At 54.1% G+C, this 18,065-nt stretch overlaps 1 protein-coding gene and 1 long non-coding RNA gene across 2 annotated transcripts in view; one reads left to right on the forward strand and one right to left on the reverse strand.

Moving 5' to 3' along the window:
• COL2A1 (collagen type II alpha 1 chain) overlaps positions 1-11,332 on the forward strand; it is a 31,209-nt gene extending 19,877 nt beyond the window's left edge. The window contains exons 29-54 of the mRNA XM_086713560.1: positions 371-424; positions 760-813; positions 1,027-1,080; positions 1,279-1,323; positions 1,508-1,606; positions 1,802-1,909; positions 2,229-2,282; positions 2,522-2,575; positions 2,955-3,008; positions 3,355-3,408; positions 3,706-3,813; positions 4,394-4,447; positions 4,942-4,995; positions 5,734-5,895; positions 6,086-6,193; positions 6,434-6,541; positions 6,877-6,930; positions 7,104-7,211; positions 7,400-7,453; positions 7,601-7,708; positions 7,987-8,040; positions 8,443-8,550; positions 8,906-9,194; positions 9,658-9,845; positions 10,043-10,285; positions 10,745-11,332. Of these exons, the coding sequence (XP_086569686.1) occupies positions 371-424; positions 760-813; positions 1,027-1,080; positions 1,279-1,323; positions 1,508-1,606; positions 1,802-1,909; positions 2,229-2,282; positions 2,522-2,575; positions 2,955-3,008; positions 3,355-3,408; positions 3,706-3,813; positions 4,394-4,447; positions 4,942-4,995; positions 5,734-5,895; positions 6,086-6,193; positions 6,434-6,541; positions 6,877-6,930; positions 7,104-7,211; positions 7,400-7,453; positions 7,601-7,708; positions 7,987-8,040; positions 8,443-8,550; positions 8,906-9,194; positions 9,658-9,845; positions 10,043-10,285; positions 10,745-10,891 (2,577 nt within the window). The 3' untranslated portion in view covers positions 10,892-11,332. The remainder of the gene's footprint in view (positions 1-370; positions 425-759; positions 814-1,026; positions 1,081-1,278; positions 1,324-1,507; positions 1,607-1,801; positions 1,910-2,228; positions 2,283-2,521; positions 2,576-2,954; positions 3,009-3,354; positions 3,409-3,705; positions 3,814-4,393; positions 4,448-4,941; positions 4,996-5,733; positions 5,896-6,085; positions 6,194-6,433; positions 6,542-6,876; positions 6,931-7,103; positions 7,212-7,399; positions 7,454-7,600; positions 7,709-7,986; positions 8,041-8,442; positions 8,551-8,905; positions 9,195-9,657; positions 9,846-10,042; positions 10,286-10,744) is intronic.
• LOC147579197 (uncharacterized) lies at positions 6,731-8,404 on the reverse strand. Its single transcript, XR_015253650.1, has 2 exons — positions 7,957-8,404; positions 6,731-7,236 (listed from the first exon to the last, which is right to left on the reverse strand). It is a non-coding gene; the product is annotated as an uncharacterized LOC147579197 (long non-coding RNA).
• Positions 11,333-18,065: the final 6,733 nt, after the last annotated feature.

Genomic DNA, 18,065 nt, shown 5'->3' on the forward strand with positions numbered 1-18,065 from the left:
ACTCCGTCTCACTACCCACGCATTGGTGCTGGCTGGACACCCTCAAGGGGAGAGGAATCCCGTGGCATGCTCCTGGGGTCCCTAGTTAGCAGCGTGGAGTCCTGTGGCTGAGCCCATGCTTCTCTAGGGCCTTTGGGAGTCCACACAGGATGACTTCTAGTTGCTATTGGTCAGTAGCCGGGAGATGGGGAAGGCTCCCATGCTGAGAAAGACTGGGAAAAGGAGGGGCTCAGGAAAGGAAGTGGGGAGAAATGGAGTTCAGGTTGGGGGATCATGGAAACTCAGGGCCACCGACTGTGCCTGCCCAGTACTGGGGTCCACAGAACTGAAGAGCGTGTGTCAGGACCTCACCCTTTTCCCTTCCTTCTAGGGTCTTCCCGGCAAAGATGGTGAGACCGGTGCTGCGGGGCCCCCCGGACCCGCTGTAAGTACCTGCCTGGCCTCTCTAGGTGGCCCTGTGGGCATGGGGGCGGTGGCGTGGAGGCCGAGGCACCTCAGGCCCGCTCAGCGTTGAAACTAACGGTTTGGGTGTGGGCTCATGCGGGACACCAGACCCACTCAGCCAAGGCAGTGTGGACCGCACCCGTTTCAGGAGTGCAGGTCATTGGTGGGAGAATAGTGAGGCACACACTCCTGCAACCCTGTTGGGCGGTGCAGGGGGGGTGTCTGGCCTGTCCTCCTGCTGGCCACCCCGGTGCCCTGTGTCCGAGGCTCTTAGATTCTCTGGAGCACTCGGGTCACGTTTGTTTCCTTCTGCAGGGACCTGCCGGTGAACGAGGCGAGCAGGGTGCCCCTGGGCCATCTGGGTTCCAGGTAGGTGGCCGGACTGGGCCCCCTCTTCAGTCCTTTCCAAGCCCGGGGTTCTGCGGGCGGTAGTAGGCACTGCGGGTGGAGGGCCCGCCCCTCTCATGGGGGCCAGGGGGGTGAGGCTTCCCTGCAGTCCTGGCTCTTGCCTTGTGCTGGGCCTCCCTGGAGGGCGGGAGGAGTAAACTTACTCTCTTGCTAATGCATGTCACTGCCTTCTAGGGACTTCCTGGCCCTCCCGGTCCCCCAGGTGAAGGTGGAAAGCCAGGTGACCAGGTGAGTGTGGGGCTCTTTGAACCTGCAAACTATTTAGATGGGAAGGTCTCTTCTGCTCTGCAGGAGGGCACGAGGAGCCCCACGAGGCCGGGAGTGTCCGGCCACATCCCAGCTCAGCCTCCAGAGGGAGGGATGCTCCTCCCTGGCTGCAGGACATCAAATCTCCCCCTCTCTCACACGTCTTTGTTTGTTCTCCAGGGTGTTCCTGGTGAAGCTGGAGCCCCCGGCCTCGTGGGTCCCAGGGTAAGCATTGGCCGTTTCTGGTGGTCCCCTCGGACCTGCTCTTTCCCTGTGCGTTTCTGCCAGCCTGGCCCTGCAGAGCCGCGCCCGGGTCCCGGGGCCCCACTCTGCTTGCTGCCCCCCTGCCTTTCCCTGGGCCTCTGCCCCATCACTCTCACTTGACTGCCCCATGGTGTCTCTGTCACAGGGTGAACGAGGTTTCCCAGGTGAACGTGGCTCTCCCGGTGCCCAGGGCCTCCAGGGTCCCCGCGGCCTCCCTGGCACTCCTGGCACGGACGGCCCCAAAGTAAGTGAGGCTGTTGGGGTTGTCTGCGTCAGCCCAGGAGGCCCTGCTGGGGGAGGGGAGGGGGGATGGGGACAGGAGAAGGGAAGATGGAAGACAAGACAGAAAGGAGGCCTGGCAGGGGAGGAATAGGGGTTTGGGTGCTGGGGTCCTGGGCAGGTGCTGCCCACCACAGACTCCTCTATCCCCACCCCACAGGGCGCATCTGGCCCAGCCGGCCCCCCTGGGGCTCAGGGCCCTCCAGGTCTGCAGGGGATGCCTGGTGAGAGGGGAGCAGCTGGCATCGCTGGGCCCAAGGGAGACAGGGTGAGTACCAGGCCGACTGTGCCTCCCCCAAAGCCGCGTTTCCCTGTGCCACACTCACCCCCTCCCCACAGCACCTGGGCAGGGGGTCCCTAGTTAATCCTCTTGAGGAACTTGGAGACTCCCCCCCACCCACCCACCCCAGGCACTATTTGTCTTTTAGTGACCCCCTCTCCCAACCCTTCCCTCCATCTCACACCTCTCACCCTGAACCCATAGCCAATCCTGCTGGGCCAGGAGCTGAGCTGTGCTTGCAGCCTCAGCCAGGGTGACACGGAGCCGGAGCCCCCTCCTGAGGTGGTCCATCTTCTCTATCCCACAGGGTGACGTTGGTGAGAAAGGCCCCGAGGGAGCCCCTGGGAAGGACGGTGGACGAGTAAGTGAATGCTGGCTGCAGGCACCCTGGGGACCCTGTGGGTCTCCAGCCCTGCGCTCTGGGCACGGAAGGGCAGTGTGTGAGCACAGCCCCTGTCCTATCTCAGTTGTGCAGGCTGGGCAGCTTTGGGACTCTCCTGACAAGGCTGGGGCCACGGGTGTGAGGTCCCCAGACTTCCTACTGGGCTCCCAGTCCCTGGTCAACTCTTCCTCCCTCACCTTTGTCTCCTTTCTCCCTAGGGCCTGACTGGTCCCATTGGCCCCCCTGGCCCTGCCGGTGCCAATGGTGAGAAGGTGAGTCACAGCTCCCTTCGCTCATGGCTCCCCTCCCCTATCACACCTGCACATCTCCTGCCAAAGACTGCCGTCTCTTCTCCTCACTCAACAGCTGGCACCCTCCTGCCCACTAGTGGCTGCAAGGAGTGAGGGGTGGGAGTCTTCTTAAAAGCAGAGTCAGGGGCTGTGCACCCCGTCCAGCGGAGCTGTTGCAGGGAGGGAGGGGGCCGGTAAACCAGCATTCAGCAGAGGCCCCAGGAAGTACCTCTAGGACCGAAGCTACAAGGAGAAAACAGGCCATCTGCTGCAGGGCTCCCTGGATGCACTTTGCTCTTTAAGGTCCCCACTCTGACCCCCACCCCTTACCTGTGGCTCTCGTCTCCCCTCCCCACCCTAGGGAGAAGTTGGACCTCCTGGTCCTGCGGGAACTGCTGGTGCTCGTGGAGCCCCGGTGAGTATCTGCCCGTCCCCAGGCCCCTGGGAGCAAGAGAAGCCGCCCTGCCTCTCAGCCTGGCCCTTTGGGTCTGGGGGAGGAAGCAGAGATGGAATGGAGGGAGAAGGCCTCATCTCCATGATGCGGTCGAGGTGGAGGGCCTTCAGGTCGCCAGATCCTCTGACCAAGAGAGGTCTTCTGAAGTGGGTCCCTTGTATTTAGGACAGAGCTTCCTGGAGGCTGTCTGCGTGTCCTGTCTCTGGGCTTTCTATGCAAGGGCTGGGCCACAAGGGCCTGGGTTATAGGAGAGGACAGAAGCAGGCAGGCCTAGGGCCTTACCTCTCCTGGGCCCTCTCTCCCACAGGGTGAACGTGGAGAGACCGGTCCCCCCGGGCCCGCTGGATTCGCAGGACCTCCCGTGAGTGTCCCTGTCCACCCTCCTTCCCACCCCTCTGCTCAGGCCAGCTCTACACCTGAGGGCACCTTCTAGCCTGTGGGGGAGGGATGGAGAGAGGGAGGGACAGAATGTAAAGAAGAGGGAAATGGCCTCTTCCGTCTTTCCTTGAACCTCCATGCTGATCTCACAGTCCCATCTTAGAGCAACTCGCTCACTCACTCATTTACCCACCCACTCACCCAGAGCTCTGGCCCTTTTGGAAGAACGTGGAGTATCTGGCTTGCCTCTAACTCATCTGCTTCCTCCTCCTCGGGACAGGGTGCTGATGGCCAGCCAGGTGCCAAGGGCGAGCAAGGAGAGGCTGGCCAGAAAGGTGATGCTGGTGCCCCGGGTCCTCAGGGCCCCTCTGGAGCTCCTGGACCTCAGGTGGGTAGCAGTGAGCTCCCCCAGGAGCTGTTCCCATGGGATAGGGATGTTGGGGTGCAGGATGAGGGGCCTGGACAGGAGGCCTGGGTGTCACCCCAAGCTGAAGCCCCTCTACCTGGCAGATGTTAGAGCCTGCTGCTGCCCCAGCCCCAGAAGGGAGCAGCTATGGGGAGGAATCTGTACTTGGAGATAGAGGTTCAAAAGAAGTTAACTGGCTTATGTCATCTAGGGTTTGGGGGCCAGGAGATGACACAGAGTGCAGGCTAAGGATACATGACCAGGGAAGATGCAGCCAGGATCCTGGGGAGGGAAGGGGGAGACCTCCAACCAGCTCTGCAGATGCCTGCCAGGCCTCCCCCCCCCCCCCAAGGTCTCCTAGAGCACGAGTCTCTCTTGGAGGGGGTGGCAGGCCCACCTGTGATGCCTTCTCCAGGCTGGGATTTTAGTGACAAGAAAGCTACATCTCGGAAAACTAACCCCTTGGGAGTCAGCTCTTGGGGGTCAGACAGGCCCTATACCCAGAAGCCCACAGCTCTCCTCCGGGTGACTGGGCCTCACTGTCTCTCTCCTTCCTTCCCAGGGTCCTACTGGTGTGACTGGTCCTAAAGGAGCCCGAGGTGCTCAAGGCCCCCCGGTGAGTGAGGTCCCCGTTCCCACCAGGTGGGGTGGAGGGCACCTTGGGGGCGGCAGCTGCTGTCACCAAGAAGGCCTGGCCAGATGCTCCCACGGTGGTGCTCTGGGATTTACTCACCCCCTTCTTTCTTAGCCTTGCTTCTGCCCCCAGCCTGAGCCCATCCCACAGCCATGCGGGAGAACGGGCGCCCCTCTCTGCCAGTGTGCCGTGATCCGGGGAGGCCTGTGGTCCTGGGCAGGCCCCCTGCTCAGCTCCCAGAGCACTGGCTGTCCCAGCTGAATGCACCTCCTCACCCTACCCCCTACAGGAGCTGGAGGCAGAGAAGCTGCAGCTTCCTGATCCAACAGCCAGACCCCATGGGGCCCTTTCTCCTTCTCTAGCTCTCCTTGCCCCTTTCCACACCAGCCTCTGAGACACCCGTGTCTGTCTCCCAGTATGATTCCTGACGCTTCTGAGGGCCTGAGGGATTCAGAGTCTTTCTTCTCATCCCATAGGGAGCCACCGGATTCCCTGGAGCTGCTGGCCGTGTCGGACCCCCAGGCTCCAATGTAAGTGATGCTCCTGGATGGTTCTTACCTTACTCTTGGCGTGGGGGGCACAGCAGGGGTTGAAGAGCCTGGCACAGTCCCCTGCTAGGGCTCCAAAGAGTGCAAGCTGGCCTCCATCCCTTTGTGCCTTTTCCCACTCCTGGGAGTAATTGATCATGGGGACCTGTTCTCGTAAACAGCTGCGAGCAAGGGCTGCGGCCATGGGCAACCTTCCCTGCTGGCTTGGGCTTGGACCCTCAGATTCCTGGCTCAGTGGGCAGGACAGGCTGGCACGATTGCCTCAACACATTTCTTGAGCGCATTCTGTGTTCCCGGCCTGTACAAGTTCTACATTTTGCCCATAGGGAATCTGCCATGGAGGGATGAGAGATGGTGAAAAGTCACCAGTTTACCACCAATCAAGTGCAGGGGGAGTGGGTGCAGAGGTTTAGGGGTCCGAGGAGCTACGTTTGAACTGTTCCTTGAGGGATGGTGGGATTGAGATTTCTAAAAGAAAGGAGGCAGGAAGAAGTCCAAGTAGATCAGAAAAAGCAAATGTGGGGCTGGACAAGCCAGGGCTGGCTGCTCAGAGCTCCCTCCTGGGAGGGAAGGTGGAAGAAGCAGACAGGGGTGGGGGTCAAGCTTCCTTTGTGTGGAGGGAGCCACAGAGGGGAACTGCTATCCCTGGGGCCACAGTGGCTTTGGCAGTCCGGATGGGGCAGGGTGAGATGTTCTCATTTCTCGCATTTGCTTTTCTAGGGCAACCCTGGACCCCCTGGTCCCCCTGGTCCTTCTGGAAAAGATGGTCCTAAAGGTGCTCGAGGAGACAGCGGCCCCCCTGGCCGTGCTGGCGACCCTGGCCTCCAAGGTCCTGCCGGGCCCCCTGGCGAGAAGGGAGAGCCTGGAGATGATGGTCCCTCTGTAAGTCCTTCCCAGGCCTGGGCCAGGAAGTCTTCTGAGCTCACAGGGCATGGAGGAGGAGGGGACACCATGGAGGGGGCCACTGCCAGGGAAGAGTGCTGGGACCTGTGAATGGCGGCCAGGCTGGGTGTGGATGGCTGGGCCACTCCCTGTCAGAGCTCAAATTCTCACTCTCGCCTTCCCTCTCTAGGGTCCCGATGGTCCTCCAGGTCCCCAAGGTCTGGCTGGTCAAAGGGGCATTGTTGGTCTTCCTGGGCAACGTGGTGAGAGAGGATTCCCTGGCCTGCCTGGCCCATCGGTGAGTGAAGGATGCCCCTTCCTCTGGTGAACTGGGCCCAGCCTGGCTCTGGCTGGTGTTCTTCACTCAGTGCTCTTGGTGGCCTGGTCTCTGAAGAAGCAATACCACCCCCTGAGATTTCCCCCTACTCTGCACCCTCTGCACTGTCTCTCTGTCAGCCCTTTCTTTGGAAGGGCTCAGTATGTCCCAGGACGGGATTCTTAGAGTGCACACTCATCCTCTTTGTCGCTGTCCCTCCAGGGTGAGCCTGGCAAGCAGGGAGCTCCTGGAGCATCTGGAGACCGAGGTCCCCCCGGCCCCGTGGGTCCTCCTGGCCTGACTGGTCCTTCTGGCGAACCTGGACGAGAGGTGAGCAATGGGACCCACTGTGTGTGTGGCCCTTCCCAGGGAGAGGCGTGCCGGGCCAGCCAGGCCCAGTCCTGGTGCCCTGGAGGAGGGGATGATGGGATGGGCCCATAGGCCCAAGTGCCCAGCTGCGATGGAAGGTCGTGATGGGAGAGAGAGAGGGACACAGACACTAAGAACTGGTACGTGGGCAGGAAGGCAGAAGGAAGCTTGTTGAGCTTCCAAAGCTTTAGCAGGATGGAAGGGAACAAGCCTGGGGCTCCCGACGGGAGAAGGGAGGAACAGAATGGGAGTCTGGCAGGGGCAGCTCTAATGGCATCTTGTTTCCTCTTGTCCAGGGAAGCCCTGGTGCTGATGGCCCCCCTGGCAGAGATGGTGCGGCTGGAGTCAAGGTGAATATCTCGGTGTCTCTATGAGCAGTGGGACAGGAGAATATTCTGTTGGGCCTACCAGGTCAGCCCCAGGTGGTAGGCTGGAGTCAGAGTCTTGTCTCAGTTTCAAGGGCCTATTCTCCATGGATTTTCTGGAACATTCTTCTCTAAGCCTGAGACCTCTCTCCTGACAGGGTGATCGTGGTGAGACTGGTCCCGTGGGTGCTCCTGGAGCCCCTGGGCCCCCTGGCTCTCCTGGACCCGCTGGCCCAACTGGAAAGCAGGGAGACCGAGGAGAAGCTGTGAGTATCCTTAATTCAGTAAAAGCTGGAAGTGGAGAAGGGTGGCCAAGTGAGCTGGGAGCTCATCCACTACGTGCCTGACTCCCAGGCCCTGGATGCATCCCTGGGTCCAGGGAGTCTTGGGGCCCAGTCCGGGCCATAGGCAGAGGAGGGTTTTGCTGACAGAGTTCCCACTCTCTCCCTCACAGGGCGCACAAGGCCCCATGGGCCCTGCAGGACCAGCCGGAGCCCGGGGAATCCCAGTGAGTATCTGAGTGTCCTCTGTTGGGTTCCTAACTGGGGCAGGCTTGGAGGTCAGTGGGGACTGTGTGGATCCTGGGACTCCTTGGCTCAGGTGAGGCCAGCAAGAGGCCTCAACCTGACCCAACCTGTGTCTGTCTCATTCCCAGGGTCCTCAAGGTCCCCGAGGTGACAAAGGAGAAGCTGGAGAGGCTGGCGAGAGGGGCCTGAAGGGACACCGTGGCTTCACTGGTCTGCAGGGTCTGCCCGGCCCTCCTGTGAGTATTGCTGTCTGTGCATGTCTCCCAGGTGCCTCCCACTGCTCAGAGCTCACTTGAGTGTCCCATGCAGCTAACCCAGCTTGGGATCATCCTAAGAAATATCCAGGACCAAAAGAAAAATTTCCAAGACTTCCTCTGGGTTGGAGGGAGGAGCAAATGGAAAGGAGGGGGGAGGGGGGACATGTATCGTATGCATATTTAAGAAGGCTTCCCATCCTGGAAGATGGGGCCCTGTCTGTGCTGACCTCTGACTTTTGCTTCTTCCTTCTGCACAGGGTCCTTCTGGAGACCAAGGTGCTTCTGGTCCTGCTGGTCCTTCTGGCCCTAGAGTAAGTGAGATGCAGTGAGTCCTTCCTCGGGGGTGGGGCCAGGTGTGGGCGCTCTGATGGGGAGGGAAGCCTGGGGCTCAGGGGGCCTCACTCGGAGGTGGAAGGACGACGGGCTCAGGGTGACTGTGGCCAGAAACCCCCTGAGATCACAGGCTGGATGAACATGAGAACAGCTCTTGGCTGTCAGCTGGGCCCACTGGGAATAGGATTCAACAAAGAGGAGCTCAGGATAGCAGAAGAGCCGTGAAGCCATCCTGCTGGTCCCTGGCCCAGCGGAGATGAGTCTGGGCCCTCCGAGAAATGTGAAGCTGCAGGGCTTCCCATCAGGACAGCCACCCGACCAGCGCCCCTTGCCCCCCCCACCCCTGCCTTTGCTGACGGCTCCTCTCTCCTGGCCTGCAGGGTCCTCCTGGTCCCGTCGGTCCCTCTGGCAAAGATGGTGCTAATGGAATCCCTGGCCCCATTGGACCTCCTGGTCCCCGCGGACGTTCGGGCGAAACTGGCCCAGCTGTAAGTGTCCTGACTCCTTCCCTGCTGTCTGGCCTGTCCCCAGCATCTGGGAGGCTCGGGCTCTCTGGTGCCAAGGGCCTCTTTCAGGGCATCCGCCTGCAGCTAGTGAAGATGGCATCCTGTGTCCTGGGTCTTCCCTGGAGGTTCAGAGGGTCCTGCTTGGTGTTGGGAAACAGGAGAGAGGGGCTGATGAAGAAGTAGGGAAAGTGCTGTGATTTTTCTTGGTCCTGGGCTGCTGCACCCCTCCCCCCACCCAGTGTCTGGAAGAAGACACTAGTATATTCTAGCAAGTGGGGATGTATATAGGAGGGGCACATCCCCACAATTCCTGGCTGATTTCCGTTCCCTGCTACAGGGTCCTCCTGGAAACCCCGGACCCCCTGGCCCTCCAGGTCCCCCTGGCCCTGGCATCGACATGTCTGCCTTTGCTGGCCTAGGCCAGAGAGAGAAGGGCCCCGACCCCCTGCAGTACATGCGGGCTGACCAGGCAGCTGGCAACCTGAGACAGCACGACGCCGAGGTGGATGCCACGCTCAAGTCCCTCAACAACCAGATTGAGAGCATCCGCAGCCCTGAGGGCTCCCGCAAGAACCCCGCTCGCACCTGCCGGGACCTGAAACTCTGCCACCCTGAATGGAAGAGCGGTGAGGGTGCAGGGCAGGGCCCCTGGCCCCGGAGAGCAGGAAATCGGCCTGCTGGGCATGGCCGCCTTCAGAATGAGGGAGGAGACCGCTCTTAGCACAGGCCAGAGCCAGGCCTGGAAGGTTCTGGTGGATGGTTGCTCCTCCATTTCACAGCAGAGATACCTCAGCCCTGGCTCCTGTCCTGCCATGGCTACATGGCAGACGTGACTTGAGGGTAGAGTTCCATCCACCAGGCAGGCGCTGCTCCTGCCCTGTTGCTTGCGCCCCTGTTTAGCATCAGACTCTCCCGTCCAGGTCTCCTTGCTCCCAGATCCCTGCATCTCCCCTCCCTTTGGCCACATGTGACCCTCACAGCCTGTTGTCCTGGGAAGCCTTTCCGTCTCTCCCAGGCAGGTCTGGCCCTCTCGGGAGTATGTGTGTGCCTGTCTGAGCCCCAATGGGGTACTGCCTCCTCCCCCTGCAGGAGACTACTGGATTGACCCCAACCAGGGCTGCACCTTGGACGCCATGAAGGTTTTCTGCAACATGGAGACTGGCGAGACCTGCGTCTACCCCAACCCAGCGAGTGTTCCCAAGAAGAACTGGTGGAGCAGCAAGAGCAAGGACAAGAAGCACATCTGGTTTGGAGAAACCATCAACGGTGGCTTCCACGTGAGTACCTGGCTGCTCTGGGCCCCAGACGGCTCCTCAGAACCCTTCTCTTCTTTCTCCCTTGAAGTTGGTGGCACCTCGCCCACCACTTTTCTTGGAGACTTCCTCCTCTTCCCCCTCTTCTGAAGAGTATTCTTAACCATGATCCCACCGGACACTGCCCCTGGGCCTCATGCCATCGCTCTCTGCCCTGACAGTTCAGCTATGGAGATGACAACCTGGCTCCCAACACTGCCAACGTCCAGATGACCTTCCTACGCCTGCTGTCCACCGAGGGCTCCCAGAATATCACCTACCACTGCAAGAACAGCATTGCCTACCTGGATGAAGCGGCTGGCAACCTCAAGAAGGCCCTGCTCATCCAGGGCTCCAATGATGTGGAGATCCGGGCTGAGGGCAACAGCAGGTTCACATATACTGTCCTGAAGGATGGCTGCACGGTGAGTCGGGCTGGCTGAAGCAGGCAGAGGGTTGGTCCACAGCAGGTGTCATAGGCCTAAGGTGACAGGATCCTCGAGAGGTGAGCGTGAGGGGTTATGTAGAGAAGGCGTGCGGAGTGCCAGGGGAGGGAAAGGTGCCATTGTTGTATCTTCTTCACTCCCTGGGCTCAGGGGAAAGAAGTCCCACCTGGCACGTCCAGTTACTCTCGTAGGAGTATTCGTGGTGTGTGTGTGTGGGTCTGCCTTGGGGATGGAGTGAAGAGACGCTCACTGTGGGGGAGGGAGCAGGTGGAGGGGGCCTTGCTGGAAAGGACAGGAGCTGGGGTAGAGAGGGCTTCAGCAAGCCAAGGAGAGGTCGGGGGAGCCCTGAGCGTGTTTTACACTTTGTGTTCTGTGATGCTCCTTTTTGGGGTCCTGGGCAGCTGGCATTGGACAGTGTCTCCTCTCTTTCTCCCCTAGAAACACACCGGTAAGTGGGGCAAGACTATGATCGAGTACCGGTCACAGAAGACCTCGCGTCTCCCCATCATTGACATTGCACCCATGGACATAGGAGGGCCTGAGCAGGAATTTGGTGTGGACATAGGGCCTGTCTGCTTCTTGTAAAAACCCGAACCCACAAACAACACAATCCATTGCCAACCCAGAGGACCCAAGTATTTTCCAGTCCCAGTCACTCTAGGGCTCTGCACTGAATGGCTGACCTGACCTGATGTCCATTCATCCCACCCGCTCAACAGTGTGGACTTTTCTCCTCTCTCTTTCTGAGAGACCTGAACTGGGCAGACTGCAAAATAAAATCTCGGTGTTCTATTTATTTATTGTCTTCCTGTAAGACCTTTGGGTCGAGGCAGAGGCAGGAAACTAACTGGTGTGAGTCAAACGCCCCCTGAGTGACTGTCCCCAGCCCAGGCAAGAAGAGCCCCCTTCAGGTGCCGGGCGCAGGAACTGTGTGTGTCCTACACAATGGTGCTATTCTGTGTCAAACACCTCTGTATTTTTTAAAACATCAATTGATATTAAAAACAAAAAAATTATTGGAAAGTACATACCGACTTGTGCTTTGTTCATTTTTCCTTTAGTCTTTGATACTGTAGCCATGACCAAATGGCAGTCCTGAAGGCCTTCTTCTATTGACTTTTCAACCAGGAGGGAGGACTCTAGAGTCACACTGCCTGGTTTAGTGACCTCACACAAACACGCATTTGCCTCTTTTTGTAACCTCTGCACTGCGTGGAATCCAAGAGTAAACTGGGACCGGAGGGCAAGACTTGAGAAGGGAGGCAGAAAACAGGAACGGCCTTGTTCTTGAGTAAACACAAAACACAACTCTAGGGCGTGGGGATGGACAGAGGGGATGGGACAGTGTGTGGGCCACACCTTGCTGGATGAGGGAGATCAGAGATGCTCCCAAGGGAAGGTGGGGAAGAGGTGCGGGAGCAAGTCCACAGAGGCCCGTGACGAGTACATACCATCAGCCAACCCTGGTGATCTATTTATCTGCATCTTTCTTTAAGACTTTTAGGTCAAGGAGAGGTGGGAGTGTTACTCACCTCTACCCCTTATTCTGTTTTCCTGCGCCCTCCTCTGGCCCCTCCTCTCTGCTTGCCAGGCCTACACTTAGAGCTTCCATGGACTTCCTCCCAACACCAGGCTTCTGAATGGATGGCCTCCCATTTCTCCCTGCCATCAGGGGTCCCTTGCTTTCCAGGGACTCAGGGTGGCACAGTGAGGAAACTGTCACCTTCTCTACTAGAGGGGGGGCACAGTGGTGGCGATGTGTGAGGTGGACAGGAGACACGAAACCAATCAAAATCAATGACAATAGTATCTGGCAACATAAATTTAAAAAGCTACCCACCACTACTGATAAACCAGAGAAACTGTCCCTCTCTCAGTCCCATTCTCCCATCCCTTCCTGTCCCTTCCTCCAGAGGAAGGTAGACAGCTTTTCTATTAAAGAAACAGAAAAAAAAAAAAAGATACATAGGGCATTTCTGTTGGACTGTTTGTATTATTAATACCCAACTTACAGTGTAAACTTTGTTGAATAAAGGGTATCTTATCAGGGCTAGTTCATGACAAACTAAAGGAGTAAAATGAAAACATACTTAAAAATACCTAATTAGAATAGCTATCTCATAATTTAAAACAGCCCTTCCATCTACCAAGAGAGCTAAGGTGGGCAAGGGGAGAGCAGCTTTTGAAGGTGGACAAAGGTGGAGCGGAGTCACAGAGTGTGGCTCTACCCCACAGCCACTCTCACCGAGCTCACACTGCTTCCTAGCCCACCTCGCTTCCCACAGTGGTGTCACAGCTCCTGGTTCTTACTGAAGCAGCTCAGTAGATTGTGACCATCAGCTTGGACCTTTGTAAGAGAAGTCCCACTTGCACCAGGGTATCAAGGTGATCCCTCAAAGCCCATCCACTTCCTGGGTACCTAGTAAAACCTAGAAATAAGAGCTCAGACTTCCTCAAGTCACCTGGATCCTAGGTAAATCACAACAATTTCTGGAATTGGTTCTCCTTCCAGCCAAGTGAAGGAACACAGAGAGAATCTTAAGACTGCTATCAAGGCGATGAAGAATCTTATTTATAGTTACTTCTGGGGAAGACTGCAAAGTAGGAGGACCCTAAGCTCACCCCATCCCACAGATATATCTGGAAACCCACATCACTGTAAATAACCCAGAAAATGACCCGAATGCTAGCAGAACACACTCTCCACAACTAAACGTAGAGAAGAGGCTGCATCAGAGAGGGTAGGAAGGGCCAAGATGTGGTCTAGAGCTAAAGGACCTAAAGGACTGTCCAAGGGAGGAAGGGACACCAGAGGCATGAAGAGGGGAGAGAGAAACAGACCCTCACACTAGAAATCCCAGGCATAATATTTGGCTTTGAAAACTACAGGGACATAATATTGTAGTTCTTACAATCAGCAGGGGCTTATATATGGAATTTTAAAAATCATCAGGCTCAGCTCTGGGAGAACTGGCATTGCAAGAGGGAAAAAGTCCCCACCTGTAAAGAGACGGCACAACCAACAGTCCTACAGAGATACAGCACAGAAGCAGTAGTTTGAGCGCCTGGGGTATATGGACAGAGATTTGTTTGCTAACCTCAGAGCTGCGCTGGAGGAACAGGCATCCTTGGGAGACTTTTCCAGGAACAAAGGAACTTGCAGGCAGCATTTCCGCCCCCTGCATCCCAGCCCAGAAACAAGGACACCTGCGTTGGGAACCAGTATGACATCAACGCTCTCCACCTAGCTTGCTTACAAAGTGCCCACCCTGGCGTTCTCCTGTGGCCAGCCTTGGCCAGAGTTTTGGCCAGGTACTTCCCTTCCCATAGTGGATGGGTGCAAAACTTACTGGCCATGAACCCTGCCCCCATGCTGTCCTGTGGACCTGTCCCCTCCAATATGCCCTTGGCTGAAGCCTATCCAAAGTGGTGCCACAAGCCTGGCAGTATGCAAATAGCCCCAAAAGGGGCAAGTGCCACTCCAAAGTGACTCTCGTCCTAGGGAGAGGGGAAGATAACTATGCACACCAGTCCCACTGCAGCCCCAACAGTCACTGGAGGCAGACAGCTGATGTGATTGCAGACCCCACCCACCAACAAAAGCTCCTCAGGAGACAACATGAGGAAAGCACCCTGCCTTTTGGTGCTATTGCATCTCTGGCAAATGTCTGGTCTGACTCAACTCAGGCCCAAGGTGACCCCGGACTGGCCCACTAACAACACAGGGACCAAACCCTGCCCATAGCAGGCAAAGAAAGCCATTGCAGATGACTGGACTGAAGGCAAAAGTGGCTCAGCCACAACAGTAGGGCTCATGCAAGACACACAGGGGACACCCTGCAGCCCCAGGTTCTGGTGGACAGAGGACATTATGCTGCGGGGCACTACAGGATCTCTTCTTCATACGGCCACTATTTTCAAGAGCAGGAGGCATAGCTGACTTTCCTAACACATGGAAACAGAAAGGCAGACAAAATGAGGGGACAGAGGAGTATGTCCCAAATGAAAGAACAGGACAGAATCACAGCAAGACAGCTAAACTAAATGGAGGTAACTAATAGATAATTTAAAGCAATTTAATTTAAATACATGGAGACAATCAAAACACAATGGTCCAAAATCATTGGAATGTAGCAAAAGCTACTCCAGAGGGAAGTTTATAGCAATACAGAGCTACCTCAAGAAGAAAAATCTCATATAAACAACCTAGCTTTGCATCTTAAAGGAGCTAGAGGCGTACCTGAGTGGCTTAGCCAGTTAAGTGTCCAATTCTTGATTTCAGCTCAGGTCATGATCTCGCAGTTTGTAGGATCGAGACCTGTGTCAGGCCCTGGGCTGACCAGACAGAGCCTGCTTGGGATTCCCTCTCTCCCTCTCAGACCCTCCCCCATGCATGTGCGTTCTTTCTCTCTCAAAATAAATAAACAAACTTAAAAAAAATAAAGGACCTGGAAAAAGAACAACAAAACCCAAAACAGCAAAAGGAAGGAAATAATAAATATTAGAACAGAAATAAATGATATGAAAACTAAAAAAAAAAAGGAACAGATCAATAAATCCAGGAACTCATTCTTTGAAAAGATCAAAACAACTGATAAACCTCCAGCTAGACTCATCAAAAAGAGAGGGAGGGGAACACTTAATTAAACAAAATCACTAATGAAAGGGGAGAAATAATGACCAACACCACAGAAATACAAACAATTGTAACAGAATATTATGAAAACCTATATGCCAAAAAATTGGACAATGTAGAAGAAATGGATAAATTCTTAGATACATATAACCTACCAAAACTGAAGCAGAAAGAAATAAAAAAACTTGAATACACTAATTACCAGCAATGAATTGAATCAGTAATCAAAAAATACTCCTAACAAACAAAAGTCCAGGATCAGATGACTTCACAGGTGAATTCTACAAAAACAAATAAACAAACAAACAAAAACCAAACAAAAAAAAAACAAGAAACAAAAAAAACCTTAAAAAATATTTAATATTCTTCTCAAACTATTCTAGAAACTAGAATAGGAAGGAAATATTCCAAATTCATTCTATAAGACTACCATGATACCAAACCAGCTAAAGACACTGCAAAAAAGAGAGAGAGAGAGAGAGAGAGTTAGTTAGTTATAGGCCAAGATCTCTCATGAATATAAATGCAAAAATCCTCGACAAAATATTAGCAAACTAAATCCAACACTACATTAAAAAAATCATATGCCACTATCAAGTGGGATTTATTCTCAGGATGCAAGGATGGTTCAATATTCACAAATCAATCAATGTGATACAACAATAAGAGAAAGGATAAACCCATATAATCTTTTAAGTTGACGCAGAAAAAGCATTTGAAAGTACAACATCTGTCATGAAAAAAATCCTCTACGGGGAGGAGGGGCCCACATGGTGGAGAAGTAGGGGGATCCTAAGTTCCCTCATCTCTCAAACACAGCAGTGTTGAAACGGCCAAGGGACCTTGAACTGCAAAAGTCCAGGTGGCAAAGTGACAGAGACGCCTCCAGGGACCCACTGGGACAACCTGAAGGGCCATAGTTGTGTGATTGCGAACTGGGAGAGATAAAACAGGCGGCAGAGGAATGGAGGGGGGGGATCCCCTTCTGCGGAGGGACAAAGGGAAGAGAAAGAGAGGCTGGGGAACCGTAGGACTGTATCTGGACAAAAGAAAAAACACGGACGAGGATGGAGCAAGATCCAATCTCTAACTGTGGGGCTTTCTCCGGACTGAGTCCAGCTGCCCGGATCGAGCACCTGAGGAGGAAGGCAGCCAGCCCCAGCTGGCTAGGAACTAGTTCAGAGGCACAGTCTGAAGTGGGAGAAAGCAATCCCCTCATTGGAGTGCTGTGGGAAGAAGGTATATGACCAAAGGACAAGACTGCTTGCGCCTGCCAGCCAGAGGCCATATATCAGGTGGAGCGGCACTTCCCTGAAACCAGGGTGTATGGAGTGGGAATCTTAAAGACATTGGGGTTTAAGTCCCAGCTGAGCGCCAGGGAGGCAAGGGAGTGGTCGGAGCAGGACAAACCGCCTCGTTCGTGCCCACGGCACAGTGAGGATGGCTCGAACAGAGTGGTTTGGGACACCTAGTCCATGGAGGAGAGACTGGCATGTTGCCATTCTTCTCCCCATCACCAACAAGGTGGGGTTTCAGGAAAGGACAGCAGGGCTCACAGTGGAGGTGGGAGCCGCCTACACCAAACCACACCCCTCCGTGCTGGGTAACTGCACATCTACACGGGTGGGATTGATGCTGACGAACCAGACAGGCCTCCTCCAGACAGCGCTGCTGCACTGCCTGATTTAATTCTTGGACAATTCTGTGTGTGTGTGTGTGTGTGTGTGTGTGTGTATACATATACATATATATATACACACATACACACACATACATATATGTACGTATATATACATATGCATATGTATATGTATATATACATATACATACATATATATATACATATACATATATACATATATATACACACACACATAAACACATACCTATATATACACACACACACATATATATATATACATACACACATACATACATACACACACATATATATATATATTCATTCTTCCTTTTCTCATCTCATGCCTCTAGTCTGGTTACTCTGGTTGTTGGTTTGTTTAAACAGACATATTTAATCTATTCTCTTTATACATGTTCTATACCTCCTTATTTTCCTTTCTCTCTCTCTCTCTGGATTAAGCCATTTAATTTCTCTGGTCAATTTTCTTTTCTTCAACCCCCCCCCCCCCCCGCCCCACCCCTGTCATTTCTCTCCTAGTATGGGATAAGGTCTCTTCCATCAGCACCACCTCCACCCTGTTGTTTACTTGTAGCTGGTATTTTTTGTTTTTTGTTTGTTTGTTTGTTTTCTTTTCCAGGGCTACTTCAAGGAACAAATCAAAGCACACTTGGTGGAGGGTCCAAAATATCACTATGAGTAGGGAGATAAAGTAACCAAACTCACAACAAGAGAGAGCAAGTAATACTCTCCAAAAAACACCTCCCTCCTGAAGGGCCAGGCCCTGGACAGTGTATGACCCTCTTTAATATAGTAGTGCTCGCAGGTACAGGACATATAACAAGCTTTTAAAACACATAAGGGACAGAAAACTAGCCAAAATTATGAAATGGAAGAATTCTTCTCAAAAGAAACTCCGGGAAGACATGACAGCTAAAGAACTGATCAAAACAGATATAAACAATGTAACTGAACAAGAATTTAGAGTAATAGTCATAAGATTAATCGCTGGGCTTCAATAAAAGCAGAGAATCTATTGCTGCAGAGATCAAGGAACTAAAAAATAATCACGATGAATTAAAAAATGCTGTAAATGAGGTGCAAAATAAACTAGAGGTGGTAACAGTGAGGATTGAAGAGGCAGAGAGGAGAATAAATGAAATAGAAGATAAAATTATGGAAAAAGATGAAGCTGAGAAAAAGAGAAAAATATTTTGGACCACGATGGGAGAATTAGATAACTAAGTGATTCATTGAAATGGAATAATATCTATATCACAGGAGTTCGAGGAGGAGGAGGAGGAGAAGGGGAGAGACAGGGGTGGAAGGTGTACTTGAACAAATCATAGCTGAGAACTTCCCCGATTTGGGGAAGTAAACAGACACTGAAATCCAGGAGGCACAGAGAACTCCCTTCAGACATAACTTGAGTCAATCTTCTGATGACGTATCATAGTGAAACTGGCAAAATACAAAGATAAAGA

The sequence above is a fragment of the Puma concolor genome, chromosome B4, assembly GCF_028749965.1.
Source record: "Puma concolor isolate L17-30 chromosome B4, mPumCon1.1.hap2, whole genome shotgun sequence".
Classification (NCBI taxonomy): Eukaryota; Metazoa; Chordata; class Mammalia; order Carnivora; family Felidae; genus Puma; species Puma concolor.